General features: G+C 37.6%; 1 protein-coding gene and 2 long non-coding RNA genes across 3 annotated transcripts in view; all 3 read left to right on the top strand.

Annotated features, from left to right (window-relative positions):
- LOC118241420 overlaps positions 1 to 4,725 on the top strand; it is a 31,075-nt gene extending 26,350 nt beyond the window's left edge. Inside the window, exons 2-3 of the long non-coding RNA XR_004776074.1 lie at positions 3,635 to 3,724; positions 4,245 to 4,725. This is a non-coding gene — a long non-coding RNA (uncharacterized LOC118241420). The remainder of the gene's footprint in view (positions 1 to 3,634; positions 3,725 to 4,244) is intronic.
- A 7,235-nt stretch (positions 4,726 to 11,960) lies between these two features.
- Positions 11,961 to 13,099, top strand: cxcl32b.1 (chemokine (C-X-C motif) ligand 32b, duplicate 1). The gene is made up of 3 exons (XM_027004383.2): positions 11,961 to 12,105; positions 12,293 to 12,407; positions 12,699 to 13,099. Exons 1-3 carry the CDS (start codon positions 12,015 to 12,017, stop codon positions 12,847 to 12,849), a joined length of 357 nt encoding a protein of 118 aa, XP_026860184.2. The 5' UTR covers positions 11,961 to 12,014; the 3' UTR covers positions 12,850 to 13,099.
- Positions 13,100 to 15,840: 2,741 nt separating this feature from the next.
- On the top strand, positions 15,841 to 17,492 carry LOC113573822. Its single transcript, XR_003410246.2, has 3 exons — positions 15,841 to 15,963; positions 16,160 to 16,271; positions 16,448 to 17,492. It is a non-coding gene; the product is annotated as an uncharacterized LOC113573822 (long non-coding RNA).
- Positions 17,493 to 17,715: the final 223 nt, after the last annotated feature.

Below are 17,715 nucleotides of genomic sequence, written 5' to 3'. Positions count from 1 at the left end.
TAGCGTTAGCCAGCTCTCCTCACTAAATGTATTACTGAACTCATTAGCAGTTAAACGTGTCTTAGTGAACTGTGACCTTAGCATCATAAGGTTCGATGTGACTGTTTATTATTCAACAATTTCTCAAACGCAATTAATGAGATTTGGTGTGGTTTTAGTGTTAGTGTACTCCAGTCCTGGGCTAGCAGGGAAAAACGACCCCGATGCTGATGTACATGGCCGGCCTTTTAGTGCAAAATCAGTGAAACACTTGCACACACACATTACTTGCATATACCTATGAAACACTTGCGCATACGCATTAAACATTTTCACGTAAATAGCCTACTACTTACCATGTACGCGGACTTACACATTCATTCACTCATGCATAGACAGAGTTTAACTATTATTGTGTGCATGTGTGTGGCCGCCTGTGTGTAAAGCCATTTTCAATGTGCCTGGAAGTCATTTTATTTAACAGAAAGGAAAAGCAATGGCGCGTAATCTTCGTTTTATTTTGTCCAGTAGCACATCATGGTCACCAGTACTAATTAACTCGATTGCAAAATGCTATTAAGACAAGTGGTTCTTCATCGACACACACACACACACACACTCCAGTGGAGTGTGGAGTCAGCGGTGCAGTCAACTTTTCACTCCCAAACTTTCATCTGTCAGACAAAAGAATGACATGGAACTTGGGGGTCTAAGGGAACGAAAAGGTAGGACATCTCGCCGTTTAACTTTTATTCGACTTTGGCTAGCTAACTTGTTAGCTATATTAGCATTAAATGATTCATAAATTACTATTAGCTAGATAGCTTGCTAGCTGTTACCACTGTAGCTGGGTAAGTTAGCTTTCTAAAAATCAGTGCGTGTGGAGGTTGAACTTTGTGTTAGCTTGTTAGCCAGCTAGGTTAGTTTCACAGCCTCAAATTAAGGAATGAATAAGCTGCGACTGATTTACATTCCAACAGTTTCTATTTTGCCTATACATGCTAACTGTAGTCAGTAGAGCTTTTTTGTCTTTGTGCGTCATATATCGTTGCTGCTTCCACACGTGGACAGTATAGGGTAGACTATGCCAATCTCTTCTCACAAGCATTTATTGTCTCTTCAGGCTTAGAACGCCTTTTCATCGAACCTTCAATAAAAATGTAATCCTGCTGTCAAACCCAAATGAAATAACTGTCGTGTAGTAAAGCAAGAAACAGGCTGTATGAAAATGGGTATATTTTGTGTGCATTTGAATTTGAAAAACATAGGACTTCAGATTTGAATAAAATCCAGGTGGTTTTGAATAAAGTCCAGGTGGCATTCAAAGGGAAAATTCCACATGTTGTCAGATATAACCTCTAAAATATTTATTTTTTATGTTAATAGTAATTTGTAAAAGGTTTTGACGTAAGTATATCTTATTTTCCTATTCTGATTGTTATTATTGTTTTTTAGTTTTGAAATGCACATGCCCTGTGGCAGTAAGCTTCTTGCACCAACACTGTGAAGGTCAGCATCGAAATGCAGACATGATCCAAAAGGTTTTCAAACAAGCTTGTTTGTATTTGAGACCATCGGTAGTGCTTGAAGTAAGAAGCAAGCTTATTTTGTGTTCAGTTTTACACTGTAACTAATATAAAAGGTAGCTATGTAGACACAAGAGCGAGGAATGTAGGTCTGAAACCACTTATGGTTAAATGTTTAATGTCAGTGTAATGCCTGGAGCTTGAGAGGTTAATTTGTATTTTAAGCCCACAATAAGAAACTTCAAGTTCAGAGGAGACAGGGGAGTCTGACATAGAGGATGTGCAGCCAGCAGTGTCTAGCGGAACTAGCAGAAAATGGAGAGGAAACAATATGTTCACGTCAGGAGGTGCTGAGGACTCAACAAGAGCCCAACCAGAAGTCACAAGCCTCTACAAGTTCCTTTTATTCAAGAGAGGAACCAAGCACACAGGTCTTTGACAGCTCTCATTCAATTCCCCCAGTACCCATCCAAGTCCCCAGTGCTCAGTCAATTGTTCAGACCACTAACATACAACAAGAAGCAAATAAGTAAGCTTTATCATTCCAGCCCTCTACAAGTGACCAGACTCCAAGGAATCTGGCAAAGTGATTATGGAACATGCGTATCTCTTATATATGAAGTATCTGATGAAGAGGCCAATGACCTTTACAGTGCCATTATTGCCAGTATGGAGGACCAGCCATAAGTGAAGTGTATCATATTTTATTAGACTATTTCACATCATAATAAAAAAATGTTTAATGTTTAGTAAGCAATGTAATGATATTTCTGGATTCTTGCTCTGGATTGTTACTCCAATTCTGGATTGTTGGATTCTTAAAAATTCTATAAACTGTTTGCATAGAGTACAGTAATCAAGACTTTTGGCCTTATCCCAACTACTTAGATTTTTTTTTTTTTTTTTTGCAATTTCTTATAAAGACTGTTATACAGTCTACATAAAATGAATGTTGTGTGAATGATATTTTTAGATGGCCCAAAGAGGACATTCCTGTACACCAAATTTTGACAGAACTTGGTGAAAAGATTAATACCAAAAACATTTGTAGATTCAACATTAATCGCTCATCTGTCCTTGAGGAAGCCATTTAGGTGTTTTGAAGGATATCATACAACCTCAACGACAGGATGTACATTAAATTCTCTGATGATAAAGAAACAGTTGAAGAGGCTGTGGATCTCAGTGGCCCTAGGTGAGAATTCATTTGGGTACTTGAAAGCTCTTGCTCTTGCTCACTAAGATATGTTTGAAGGCCCTGACGGACACCTGAACTTAGCCCTTGATTCTCGTAATGTGTATGGCACAAATTATTTACTACAAAGTATTTCATTTTGAATGTTATTGTCCCATTCATTTAGTTTAAGTTAACCTTATCTCCAGTTGGGCAACCTTAACCTTATCTCTAGATGTTAAGTTGCAGATCTGATTTTTATTTATTTATTTATTTTTTCCCTTTTTCAGCTGTGTGGGAGGATCGATATTTAATTGTGGGAATGTCCATTGCTCTCAGCCTGGTTCATGGAGGACCCCCACCTCACTTCCTTTCAAAAACTCTCTTTACCTGCCTAGCAGAATTACAGCAAATGAGCAGACTTGTGCTTAAGGATATTGCGGACACTGAGCTTTATAAATAGATGAAAACGATATGTTGGGAGTCTAAAGCATCTTATGAGTTTGACTGACAAGGATCAGCTAGTAGATGACGTTCTGATGTTTCAAGTGGTTAATTGTGTTTGTGGTCCATTTGAAAGGTATATTTTTCAGTTTTAGGAAATATAATGTTTTGGTTCAGTGGACAAGTGTCTATATGTGATTTAGTAGTTTTTGGCATCAGGTAGTCTAAGTGGTCTATGTAATTTAGTATGTGAGGTCTGATAAACTGGTAGTAGGTACAGAATAAGTAAAATCAAGGATGTTTCAGAAAGTAAATCTGCATTGTTTAATTATTATTGTTAGTTGCATTTATATTAATGTTTCTCCATCTCAACAGCTAGGTTTGCAAAATTACTCAAATGTAATTAATTTTGCAGATACATATGTTACAAACATTGTAATATTCATGCAAATAATTCATTTATAACAATAACTGAACATTTTCTCTTGGAACTTTAATTTTGTGTATTTAGGTTCAGAGATGGACTGAAAACACTTGGAGTGTAACAGAAGACTGAACAGCATCCAGAAGCTTTTCACCCTCTCTTCCTGTTACAAACCAGGTATCATGCAGATGATCACTGCAGATATCATGGATGTCTGTTTTGACATCAGATGGTCAGAGACAGGGAGCAATAAGAGGGCAGATGAGAACAGGGTTGTTGCATGCTGGATAGACTATTTACAGGATGCTGAAGGCAGGAATATTTGTAAATTATGTAATCTTTCTCTTGTTGCTCTTTCTCAGTAGCTTGTTGCCACTGTGGTTGATAAATGCACCTCAGGGTTTTGTATAGACTGACCATCACTCTTGTAACTTTTCATACAATCCATAAGTACTCATAACTGAGTTTAACTGTCATCTAGATGGCATTTATTAGGTTACACCATATCTACACCATATGTACTATTATAGTCATTTAATCTTGCCCATAATTTACACCCTTTATATCTAAATATTAAGTATATTTATTTCTCAAATCTTGAAACTTTGTAATTGTCTTTGTAAGTTTTGTAATCTTTTGCTAGTAGCCATGAATCCATTTCTTTGTATTTTTGTGTTTTTCATTTTTAATCCATCAGGAGGAAGGTACAGAAAGGTTGGAGGACATCTTAACTTTGCTACTGGGTCCAATGTAGTACCACCAATTGGTTTTCACCTCAGCCCTCTTTGCAATTTCTTCATCAAGAAGGAAAGTATCCAGTAGTCAGCACGTGCATCAATTGTCTTTGGCTTCCCATCCACAAAACATGGGAATACTAGCGCAACATGGACTTTGCGGTGAGAAACACCCAGGGTTTTGGACTGGTTTAGTTTACAAGAATGGGGTAATGGCGTGTTGCAGTTTGTATTTTGAGTATATTAACACATTTCCCAGGTTTTTGTGTTTTAAAATCATAAATGATACATTTTGATGTACCTTGTTTGAGTTGAGGGAAGTTTGAGATTGGGATTTTTTTTTTGTTACACTGAATGCTGAGCTAGCATTGTTTCCCTGAAAGATTTCTAAGCATTTATGATGGTGTTATTTCAGTCATTCAGGAAAAGAGTTGGAAAAAATAAAAACAGAATGATTATTCCAATTTCTTGCTAAAACAGTTATTATACAATTATTACACATTTTGGAAACTGAATAAGAATGCTTTATATTGTTCAAGAAAGATTGTTAGTGATACATGTCTAAGAACTTCACAGTTTAAGAACACTGTTTAGGCTTAGGAAAAAGAAAGGCACACTTCAATGTCATGTTCACCAAGTCCTTATCCAGTTCAACATCTAGATAACAGATAATTGAGTTTCTAAATTAACTTTGCTTAAAGTTAAAAAAATTAGTATTTCACAAAATAAATGAAATTATGGAAACGTTACTATTTTGACTTTAGTCGAAAACTTTAAAATTTGTACTTTGCTGATTATTGATCAAGGTAACAATATAATGGATTGATCTTCAGTTTTTTTCTTGCATTTGCAATAGGGACATGTACATGTTGGTTTCTTGTAGCCATGACCGAATCACAGAACCACTGCAACAACTTTATACATATTGCTTTTTTCAAGAAAATTTACAATGGTCAAGAACAAATTTATTCCATGATTACCAACCTCTGTTAAAGGGTCAATAGTCTGATTTATATCCTCCAGAGGAGTGCCATTTACTACAAAGTTGTTCTCCAGGACTTCAGTATTGTGCCAAAGCTCATGCGGGAGTTCACGGTCAACCATAGCAGAGGGATCATCAGTGTCAAATACACTGTTCACAGTTGGGTTACTTTGTCCAACATAACCAATAACACCTCTGTACCACAACTGCAAAGGTGTTAGGTTTCTCTTGGTGGAAAGTGCATGGTTATTCCACTGGTTCCTGAATTCTCTGACAGCCCTTTTGATCCATGGTAAGTAAATGCAATGTAAACAAAACAAGTGTAGCTCACACAAAGAATTAGGTATGCACTACACTGATCTTCCATGAAAGTAAATTAAATTTGAGTAATCATGTGAAACTACATCAGTAAGCTCAGCCCACAGTCTCTCAATTCTTTGGTTGTGAACACTATGGTCTGAAATTATGCTCCTTCTGTACAAACCTCTTCTGATCAGCATAAATTGGGCCATCTCAGTGTTCTCCATACCACGAGCACATCTAACTAGACGGCAATACGAAATTGTGCACTCCTTCCCAAAACAATGATAGTACACTTGAAGTCCCATTGTTCAGACACTTGAGGTATATGATTGTGCAACTTTACCCATCAATGCAACCATGGAATATCATCCTCCAGCTAACCAATTCATGGTTTCTGTTGATATGCCTGTCAAAACAGAGGACACAGTAACAGCATTACATTCACACATATAGATCAATATAGTTTCACATTATGTAGTCCTAATGACTACATATCTTGCCAGCATTGGGAGTGTATTCTAAAATTTGTATAATTATTAATGCCAAATTTTTGTTTGACAATGAGGTATTTTAGTGGTAAGACTCCAAGACGTCTGTGTCCAAATTAAGTTTGTTGATCAATTGCAAAAAGTGAAGCGATTTCTTACCAGTTGAATACTAGGTCCAAACAATGATTTTGTTCCCCTGTCAAGTTGTACCGTGGGCAACCGGGCATGCCAGTACAACTTGTTGGTGGAACAGTGAGACTATTCTCTCTGTGGTTTCTTTGGATTCTGTAATGTTGTACAATCCAAATTAGACACTGAAATAGTGATTCCAGTGCAGTAGTGCATTAGCGCACATCTTACCCTTCCCATGACAAATTGAATTCATGATGGAATAAGTACCTCATGTATAGTTTTCCAGTTCTGTCAAGTGCCTGTCTACTGGGTTTTATGTATGGATTCAATGTATTGTAGGATGCAAAATAAAAAATATCACTGTTGCCAGTAATTCATAATGACTAATTAAAGATGGTTGGGGCACGTATTAATTGCTATAGTTGCTTATTCATCTTTAAATGAGGCTAAGACTTCACCTTATGCACGGCAACACGCTAAGTATCTACTTTCCGGTTACAATGAAATGACTTCCGCCTGTTTACACACAGGCGGCCACACGTGTAAGCCATCGTACACAAATCTAAGTAGTATGCTAATTATTAATGTAAAACATATATCCAAGTAGTGTGCGTGTACGCAGCCCTAAACGGCCCTCCATAAATGTATACGAGTCATATTGTTAGCCAATTATCATTTACTTCTTGAGATTAAGTTTTCAATCTGATATCAATATACACTAGCTAAACACACTGGAGGTGCATGACTGAAGGCAGAGCGCACACCGAGTTGTAGCCTGAAAAGTAGCGTGGTGGCGTTTAGTGAACCTTCTAATCGCACTAAGTAATGGCAGAAAATAAGTAATGGCAGAAAATGGCATGCCGTAGCTTTCGCGTACTGGAAAATGAAATTGGTTGCATACATCATACTGATTTGGGACCCAATCAGTACACAAGTGGTATATAGTATGTTATTTCGAACACAGCCTGTAAGAACCATAAACTATGTGGTTAATAACCTAGTCTATGGAATGAACGTACAGCAGTTGGTGGGCACCACCGCCCCATACACGAGCATTACGTTTTCCCCAACGCCAACATTTAAAAATGGAGCAAAAACAACAAAACCTACCCTCTCTGACACTGCACAACATTAAGACTGCCAGCAGGCTATGACATTTGCATCTCTTAGTTAGCGTTAGCGTTCCTAGCAGTTAATGTTAGTTTGCCGGCACAACACCTTGCTAATAACTAACGAGTAAAGGCGTATCATTAGATGCTAGAGCTAGAGTGCCAGGTAGTTGATAAGAAATGAAAACAATATTAAAAGGATTTATTAAAACAAAAGGCAATGCCACAATTAAAATAGCGCATGTTTCATGTATTGCACATAAAACATACTGAGGAAGGGCATAGTTTTCTAAAGATAAGTTCCACCTACTGTTATTTTGAATGATATTGGTTATGGTCTGAATCAATTAGCCATGTTCTTCCTCCAGTACAGAACTGCCTTCAGAACAGTTCTGAGTTGTGATATTGCAGCTGAGATTCTGGGTCAGACATAAGTTTGAAACAGGGATATAAAACTGGAGAGCTTTAGGTTCAGGTGTTGTCCTGATAACCCCACTGCTACTGAGCAAAAACAATTAACCGATGTGTTCCAAGGTTTCTGCGGCATAAAGAGCAGTAAGACTGCTATATGGTCCTGTCGCTCGTTAATACAGCATACTGTTCGAACTAGAGAATTGTTGCACCCAAACATTATATCTGCAGTGCCTCCCTCAACCTCTTCCTCCAGTTGCTCAGTTTTTTAAAAGGTTGATCACAAAATGTTTTTAATAATAGGCCTATTAAAGGTCTTATTCAAATAATTAAATCACTGATTAGTTTCTACTGAAAACAAAATGCACATCTAGAGGTTTTGAATAGAGTTTTCCCAGGAAGAGTGCATATATGAATAAATAAATCCAAAATTAATGTGAGATGATTTAAACAGCATGTTTGTAATTGTCTGCTATTTCTGCCTACTCCAAAAGTAGTGCTGTGCTAGTTCAATTATAATATGCTCATAAGTAAGTTACCAAGAAGCTCTTACTTAATACTTCTTAAATCTTAAAGACAGAGAGGGAGTCTCTTATAATGGGAAATTTTAGTTTTTTATTTTTTTGCTTTGGTAAAATTACTCAAGGTATATTTAACTTAGGGAGTATATTTTAGTGTATCAAGGCTGTGAATAGCTACTGCCAGTTTGAAACTTGCTCAATGTCATAAAGTGGAACTTCACAGGAAATCCCCATGTAGTCACATGACTGACAGCATAAATGAGCTATAAAGACAAAACAGCACTATTGTTTTTTATATATGTAATTTTTGTAGATAACATAATAGATACATTTAGAAACTAACAATGACTAGTAGTTGTTAATTACCAGTGGTTGTCAGGTTAAGAAATTTGCTATGCTCTAAATTGATTATCAAACTGGTATGCATTGTAAGATTAATATTATTATTGTTATGAGTTCTCTATGCTTAAAGCAGTGACTGTACATATCTTTTTAAATATTGTTGCAGTGGTCTTTAGTGATGCTGTCTTAAGATAGGATTATTTTAGTCTACACTTATGTCCATATTGACATTGAAACTTTCTGTCTTTATGTCTTAAGTTCTCATCATCAACATATTTTCCAAAGTGCTGGACAGTACATTGTTTTATATTGCATATTCAGTACACCTCATACAACCTAAAAAACCCTGATAATCTCTAGATGAATTAAAATTTTCAATAACAGGGAAACAAACATGTAGGGCCAGTAGATGAAAATAAATATGACATAAAACAATGTATTAATGTGTGTAATAAAATAAATGTGAACACTTGTGTCTGAGGCTTTTTGGACATGCAGAGATTGGAATTTATGACATCATGAGAGATCACTCTTATGGATTATGAAATGGGTGTATGTTTCCATTGGAACACATCACTACAATCTAAGAGGCATTAGAAGTGAAGAACCCTCATTTCGACATGAACGTACTGCAGGCGGAGGGCGCAGAAAACTTCGTCTGTGCTGATGCGGTTTTGCAGAGGGCTTCTGTGGAGGTGATGCATGCAAATGGAAAGTGCATGCCTCCCTGCATGGAGCAGTGGAAACCACATCACAGGAAGTCACCATGCTATTAGTGTGTATTCGTATGATCCTTCCTGCCTGGCTGGTAATCAAGTCATCGGGCCGCCAGTCGTCCTGTACAGACTTGTGCAATGTCATGCTAACCCGTGACATTGTTAGGAAGGAGTGTGTTTCCCTATAACCTTAGTATGACCTTCTCATTTCTGTGATGGTGAGATGATAAGTTGCCTCTTTGTAATGAGGGCTCTAAGAACCCTTTCATTTTCGATCCCAGATAAGCAAAGTTAAAAGGTGAAGGCACCTTTAGTTTACTGCAGCAGACAGACTATTGTTTTATATCATATTAATTTTATCTGATATATTGATAATGTAAAGTAGTAACACAACCATACATCATACATCATAAACTAGTTCATAACGGTTTAAATGGACTAAAGACTATTTTATCAGGAAATAAATGAAGAAAACCTAATTTAAAGGCAAACAAGTGAAATGTGGTTTCAGCGTATTATCTCTTTTTTTGTGATGGCCAGGCTTGATTCATAAATCTGTCATGGTCGTTGGGATGGGGTGGCCATCTATTTTTCTTTAGGAGAGTGATGCCATCTAGTGAGCAAATGGGAGCATTACGGATAAAATCCATCCAAGAATCCAAAGGTTTTTAGTTTGGTCATTTGGCATCACAAGGCAGTCCACATTTTTGCAGTGTTCCATATCCTAATATCCCAGTCTCTCACCTCAACAGGTAATGAGCCTTCTACAGTCTATGGTTGCCCGTCTGAGGTGTGTTTGGGCTAGAACAGAATAAAAGTGTGAACTGGCTGGGGGCTCCCTGCAGACTGCTTTGAACCCCCAGACTAGCTTTCAGCAAGGATTTCTCTCTTTCTTTATTTATGTGGGAGGGAGATATTGGCACTGTTCCATTTTATTTTTTACTTTGACTCTGTGGATACCAAACTGGGACACATTATCAAAGTCTTCCTGTATTCCAATGCGCCTCAGCCTTTTTTTTATTTTATTTTTTTCAAAACTGCATGGGTCATAGTTGAAATGAGATGACTTGTTGGGAACTCTTGTCAGTGGATTGACCAGATATGTGGATGTGTTTTATGTTTGTAAACTATGTGCTTGATCTTGCATGGGCTCCACTGATTTCAGCTTAGTTTGTGTCATTGTGAGAGAGACAGGACATGATGAGACATTTGGAGTTTTCTAACGTGACAGATTTTTCTCTGTAAAGGTTGAAAATGTCATGTTTCAGCACATCCTTAAGAGAGAGTCACACTCAGGTTCGATGCCAGGTTTTTCTTCCAAGGATGGCTTTACTGAGAAAAGCCCTATGCTGAAATCAAGCCCAGAATTTCAGTGAAACTCAGTTGTGTGTTGTCTGTGGTGTGCGTGCATTGCGTCCACAGTTACACATGTTAAATGCCAGCTCTCTTTGCAGCATAACACAGTGACTTTTCCTCCTGTGCAGTGACATTTAATGCACTCTCTGCATAATGAACTGTTGTTGTTTTAAATGTGCATTTTCACTCTGCTGTAAATGGCCTTGTATAGTTCTACCAGTAAGAAACAAGCAGTGTTTTAAGTAATTATACAGGATTTATCTCTCTCTGAAAGGAAATAAATCCTGAATTTTTAAGAGTTAAGAAGGGTTTTATTTGTTTATTTATTTACTTAACCAATCCCCCTTTCCCCCTACTAGAAAAGACAGCTGAGTTCACAGAATATTAAATTACCTGAAGTCCTTAGCTGTTACTTATCAAATTCTGTCAATTTCCAAAAAATACATTATATGATAATGACCTTGTTTGTATATTACTTACACTATATACTGACTGCACAACTGAATAACATGACATGAAGTACACAATGGTGCAACATGGAACTGTTTAGTTTTTCTAAAAATACCACACTGCTCTATAAGAAGGAAGGTGTGATTAATAGAATGGTCTGCCGAATACCTGGAAACCCTATCTATCTGTCATAGGCATAGTGCGTATTTCCTCTTAACTATGAAAGTGACCCACACCGCCATGACTGTCTCACAACTCCTAGAACGACCGCGAAAAGCTACAGGAAACCAGTTCTCCTCTTTATATTACTCACATATAGTAGCTCAATGTCACAATGTTTAAATTCTCACAACAAAATAATCTTATTCTTATCAATCTTATTATTTCACAGTAATAACAGCTTCCTTAAGATCTGACTGGAATTACCAGTGGGTTTATTACAATAGAATATGCATGCAGGTTAAAAGTGCTAAGCTTATATAAAGATCATAAATGTACTTCAGATATACACAGAAACTGTAAACAAGTCTGTGTGACACTGCATGACCCTTATTGTAATGACAGTACAATTATTATTTAAATCATCTGCAAATCTTTTGGTACTTTCCTTTCTGACACATGCCTGGTTGGTATAGCAGAATAATTGTTTTCAAAGTGATGGTCATGTGTGTGAACACACTCCCCCCACCACCTCTAAATTTTCCTTTAGACAGAATGAAGGACTATTGGAAGAAGTGGGCAGCTAAAACCAAGGTTTGTGAATGTTCCAGTGAATGGGCAGCTGACTGGTGTGTGTCAAGGGGGCTTCTGTTGCCAAGGTGATAGTTGTAGCGCTAATGCTGGGGTGTTGGTGTCTGTGGTAGGAAGTTCTGAAGCTTTATTTCCCCTCTTTGCTGCGTATAAAGAAATACTCCGGTGCAGGTATGAGATATGAGATCAGCCTCGACTTGGGTGAAAAGATGAAAACTCTCCTGCTGTGTGTAACTGTGATGCTGGCAGCCACCTCCTGCCAATGTGAGGAGCTCTGAGAGCCCCTGCAGCTCTCTTTATCACCCTGTCATCTTCTTCCACTCCCTTGTTCTTCACCTGCTTCTCTTCATTTCTTTATCTGTTTGTTTGTTGTTGTAGCACTGTGATGAAATGATTCGCCTTTTTTTGCGCATCTAATATTTTTCCCTGTCCTGTGTTCTTGTCCCATTAGCGAGCCGGTCATCTTTGTGTGGCTGTCTCAAGACGTCATTGACCATTCTTCCTGTGTCGAGAATAAAAGCATACTCTATACAGAAAGCAAGCCCCTGCCATATTGAGGCAGTTATGTGAGTACTCTTTTAAGTCTTGTTTATAAATAGGCACAGTCTCTGTACAGACAGAGATGTGGACAAATACAAAACTTGTTAGAATGGCAGGAATTAAGGCTTATTGTTATCCATATAAGATCTTAATTTTTTATATTTATTTTTATCTGAAGACTCAGTTCTTAAACTGTGAAAGTAGTTTGGCATATGACAGCACCTTACTTTAAGTTTTCAAATTTAGTTAAAGAAAAAGATATTGTTACTGCTGAACTCTCATTGTAACTCTGCTCTTTACTTTGTGTATATTTAAAGGTTCACGACAATCAAAGGAATCAAGGTTTGCTCCGACCCAAAAAAACTCTGGGTGAAAAAAGCGATGAAATCACTGAATGCCGTAAAAAGGACTGCTATCACGACATATCCGACAACCCTGTCTTTTAATACTACTTGGAAATCAATATGAACTTATGCTCAAACTCCATAACCTGTATCTCATTTGTCACATCTGTTATTGCGGTTGCTATCTTAATGGCTCTATGTTTGTATATTCAGTTGTAATTCTTCATGTAATCAGGGCTCATTATACACCGAGGGCCATGTGATCACTGCTATGTTCTCTGTTAGAGTGGACCTGTTGTGGAATCACTGCTCAAAGGGGTATCACAGTGTTCCATGTTTTACATAAAGAATAAAAGTGTTTATCGATCAAACTATGCCATTGATGTCATTGTGTGTGTAGATTTGTGGCAGTGAGTGTATATGTGTGAATGTGGTTGTGTTTGGGGTGGGGAGTGGGGTGGTGTGACCAGAGTTTTGACACATTGAAGGTGTACAACAGCCAGGGGTCTTGTGGGCTTCTGCCTTGCTGAGTTGACCTGTAGGGAATTCCCAAGCATACTCAAACTCAAATAATGCAGCCTGTGTCTCACCTAATACATACAACACAGAGATCGGTAAGGTGTCCAAACCGATGATGTTGGGATTCCAAAATCCACAGCTGCACCTGTGACAGCAGCTGAAACCTGTCAGTACCTGGTTTTTTAATTTTTTTTTAACTTTTATATTTTTATTGTCTGGACAGTGAAATGAAGCTGGCAGGCCGGTACGTTCATCCTCTGTGGTGTGTCGGCGTGGCTTTATGACTGAAATCCCTTGTCCAGATCCGCTGGCCTTGGTTTTTCCAGTCATGCATGCAGATGTACGATGCTGATGGCCGATCTTAGAGTGGTTTCCTGTTCAACAGCGAGGGTAAGAAAAGAAGCCTGGCTAGCGCAAATGAATCTTGCTGCCTTATCATGACTTCCTGGTCATGGATAGGATGTGTTGATTGCAAGTTAGCTTACCTATGGGAACCACTGCATTGTGTTGTGATTGTAGTGTAAGTACCATGCAGTGTGTTTATTCAAGCATATCGTGAACAAAGGAAAGGGAATAAAGTCCTTCAAAAAGTAACATGACCTATGGAATAGACTAATGTGCTGTCATGATTCTGCATGATGCAAGTGGTACTGCAAGGTCATGGGGAATATCAATTTTCTATTGAGAAGGTGTAGTTTGTACTTTGTACTCACAATATGAAATGAGTGGGTGGCCTGAGTGGCTATTTTCCATGCTCACTATGAATGGAAGGACTTGTTTGAGGCGGTGGTCTCAGTGGCCAGTTGTCTATGACTCAGTGACAGTAATTCACTATAGAAACAAAGATAGAAACAAAGTAGTGTTTCTTAAGGTTTTTAAATATTTTTATTATATTTTTCAACAGCAGCCAATTTGCTTAGAGTAAATTTAATGTGGTTTTTTTGGCTATTCATTCCATTGACTAAGACAACTTTCTCTAGAGCTGTTCCTGTATTTTGCTGGCTTAAAGCTTAGAGCTGTTAGGGCTCACAGGCCAAACTTGGAAATGAAGACTTTTTGTTTGCCTTATTTCCTTTGGTGCTACATGACTTTTCTCATGCCGGCAAAGATATTACACACACACACACACACACACACACACACACACACACACACACACACACACACACACACACACACACACATATATATATATATATATATATATATATATATATATATATATATATTTTTTTTTTTTTTTTTTTTTTCTTTTTGGGTTGGGGGTAGTTGCGACTGACACACAAATTGCATTTTGATCCTTCCAATTTTGTTTCTAAAAGTCAGATTTAAGTTCTCTAGATTATGCCAACCACTCGCTGTCTTTGGTGTAGAAAAAAAGCCATTCTGAATAATAGAAAAACAAGGAGGAACAGTTGGGAAAGGCTGTAAGGATCAAATCCTCGTTTCTGTTTCGGTGCTCCACTGAGTCTAACGACTGTCTAAAAGACCTGTCTGGCAGTCCTGTCGCCCCTGTAGCTGCCTTTCTTACCACACATGACTTGTGTTTAACCTCGTTTTGGTCCAAACTGTGAACCTTTTTAACCTGTTAGCATCATGCTAACATTTTAAATAGGCCTTCTTACTCAACATAATTGAAAAGCTGAAGTGATTGGTTGTTGTGTATGTGATTGTGAGCTTTGTTCACTGCTAGTTCTACGTGGAACCTACGGCTAACAATTTGTTCACTGGCTTTGCTGCATTTCTTTGTTTCATTCAGGTATCTGTTATAAAACTCAATTCCCATAAGTAACTAAGCTTGCTTAATCAATATCCTATGACCAAGTTGGCTACCAGCAAACAAATATCTATGTAACAGCTAGTTAAAGCTGCGGTAGCTGATGGAAGAGTTCCTGTTATTGCATTTAAAGATTCAGTGAAGGAAGCAACCTTTTAGAACCACAATATAGTTGAACCAGAATGTAGTTGATCTGAGGGGAAAAATGTCTCAGTGACTGTTTGTGGCTCTGTTGTCAGTAACTAATAATTTCAACACAGCTCTGCCTGTTTTGGGTGTATAGAAGGGAAGGTTGAGCATATTTATGTTTTGGAGGGACTTGCTGTGAAAGCAGGTTTGGATGGGAGACTGAAGACAGTGGAAGGACTACTTAGGTGTTTAGGTCTGGCAGGAGTCTAAATTTTACTTATCTAGATACTTTACTTGTTTCTAGAACTTTTGTGTGGTCATATTCTAAAGGCCTCAGTTCTCCATATATCATTATGAGTGGCCCATTAGACCTGTCCATTTGTCTCATAATTGCATGCCCATATACCATTTACTACTGTGGTGAATTAGCGCTAAAATCACAATTCGGTCACATTTTCCATTCACCTGACAAGGACTCTCTCTCTCTCTCTTTCTTTCTTTTTCTCTCGTTCTTTCTCTCTCTCATTTGCTCTCTTACACTCACTCAACTGTACACACACACACATGCAAACCCATGTACTTTCTCTAACCAAACTGTGGCTTCTGGGTTATCTTTGTTTGTGTGTATAAGTGAGTATGTCGTACAAGAGTGTGTGCAATGGGGGTGGGGGAAACAAGCATAAAGGTTATAAGACGCAGAGGTATGAATAGTGTTAACCAGAGCAGCTGTTGCCAGTGCAGTCCGGGGTGTGATGATGAATCTGCATCACTCCATTGTCTTCTTGGCTTCCTGCTTCTACTGGTCCACCGCAGGTGAGTCACAAATTGCTATTCAATGCCACTGTATCACTGGTGACATGTTGAATGTAACATGTACAGTCACCATCCAAGCCACAAAACAAAAATTAAGAAGATTTTTAAAAAGTGTTGTATCGCTGCATTTATCCGGGCAGAATCTTTTTTTGTTTTTTTCAAAAAAGTTTCTTTAGCACCGTGTCTCTTGTTACAGCAAGCTGGGACCCAACATGCTGTCTGAAAAAGTTAAATGGAAACATACCTAAGAGAAGAATTGTCAGGTACACCATCCAGACAGCAGGACCTTGTCCTTTTGAAGCAATTATGTGAGTAAACAAACCTTTGGAGTTGTCCTATTACTACTATCACCGACACAATTTATGAACCTCTTCTGAGAAGAAATTACAGGTCATTTGTCTGTTTGTTTTTCTAAGCAAGATTCCTCTGGTGACATTGTATGTTTTTTGCTTCTGTTTTCATTTGCTTTTCCCTTCTGCTCTAGATTTCAGACAAAATGTGGTCGAAAGTTGTGTTATGGTCTAAACATGGACAAGGCTATGGAGGTAAAAAACATTATAGATGAAAAAAGACAGAAGGCAGTAAGCAGCGCAGAGGTCTCGCCAAACTGCAAACGCAGCCCCGGAAAACGCAAAAGAAGGAGACAGCAGAAGGGGAAGCCAAAGAAGCAGTAAAAGCAACAACAGCGAAATTCCTGTTTCTAGTGTTACAGTATCTTAATCGGAAGCAATGTGCTTTCAGAAATGCTGGCTCTCAAATATTTTATCTTACTTAGATTAAGCTAAGGAATACATAGTAGAAATACTAATTCTGCAGATTAAAGTGGTTGACAAAGTCTAAGGACTAGTTCTGCAGATGAATTAAGTATTGGACGAAATTATGCTGTTTGAGGATTTGTCATTTTAAACTAGGCCTAATCAGTTTCCTTAAAACTGTCTCTTTAATCTCTTTTATAATCCCTAATTCTGTCTTGATTACAAATCTAGCATTTGTTTATGAACGCTGTGCATAGCTTTCATTTTCTAAACTAAACTATAATGTGTACTTTTTAATATGCTTCTTGCATGTCTGTAATACTTATAACATTTTATAAGTTATAAAGTTTTTCTTTAGGTTTTTAAGATTACTGCCTTTCCCCTGTTTTGTATGATAAAATGTACCCTCCTATTAAGCACAGTATGGTATTGCAAAGTGTAAGGAATTTTCAGCATTTGGTCTAAATCCAAGACATCCTGCCTGTTTGAGTTTTATTTGTATGAATTTAGTTAGAACAAGCCAGTGACGCAGCTGCCTTTTTTTTTTTTACATAGAAAAGAGCTAGTGGTCACTGAGAGAGAACTTGTTGACATCATTTTGAACCACAAAGCACACACATTTTAATAAGTTAACTGAACTTCAATGAAATTAAATAAATAATTAAATGTAAATGTAAATGTAGTTTAATTGTCAGCTTCAGATTATAGTCTTAGATTCTTTTATCTTATAATAAGATATTCGGTATCAATAAAAATGACCCTATTAGCAATTTAGTATTTTCTTTAACACTGTTTTACTGTTTTCAGTCCCATTCTTTGTATTTAAATAATTAAATAATTCCATTAGAAGCCACAATGTTTTCATGAAAGTAAGTGTTTTCAGAATTTACCACAAGAATATCACCACAAGTGACAATACCAGTGAACTAGTGTGTTACATGCAGGGAGCCTGCAAACAACAGGACACTGCTCATTTTGCAAACAAAATCACACAATA

Source organism: Electrophorus electricus, chromosome 5 (assembly GCF_013358815.1).
Source record: "Electrophorus electricus isolate fEleEle1 chromosome 5, fEleEle1.pri, whole genome shotgun sequence".
NCBI lineage: Eukaryota > Metazoa > Chordata > Actinopteri > Gymnotiformes > Gymnotidae > Electrophorus > Electrophorus electricus.
This window is presented reverse-complemented; position numbering and strand designations above follow the sequence as displayed.

Excerpts from the sequence above, each read along its gene's own strand:
- cxcl32b.1 (XM_027004383.2), top strand. The coding sequence starts at position 12,015 with ATGAGATATGAGATCAGCCTCGACTTGGGTGAAAAGATGAAAACTCTC. Across the intron at positions 12,106-12,292 it reads GGCAGCCACCTCCTGCCAAT|CGAGCCGGTCATCTTTGTGT; the intron begins GTGAGGAGCTCT and ends TTGTCCCATTAG. Across the intron at positions 12,408-12,698 it reads TGCCATATTGAGGCAGTTAT|GTTCACGACAATCAAAGGAA; the intron begins GTGAGTACTCTT and ends GTATATTTAAAG.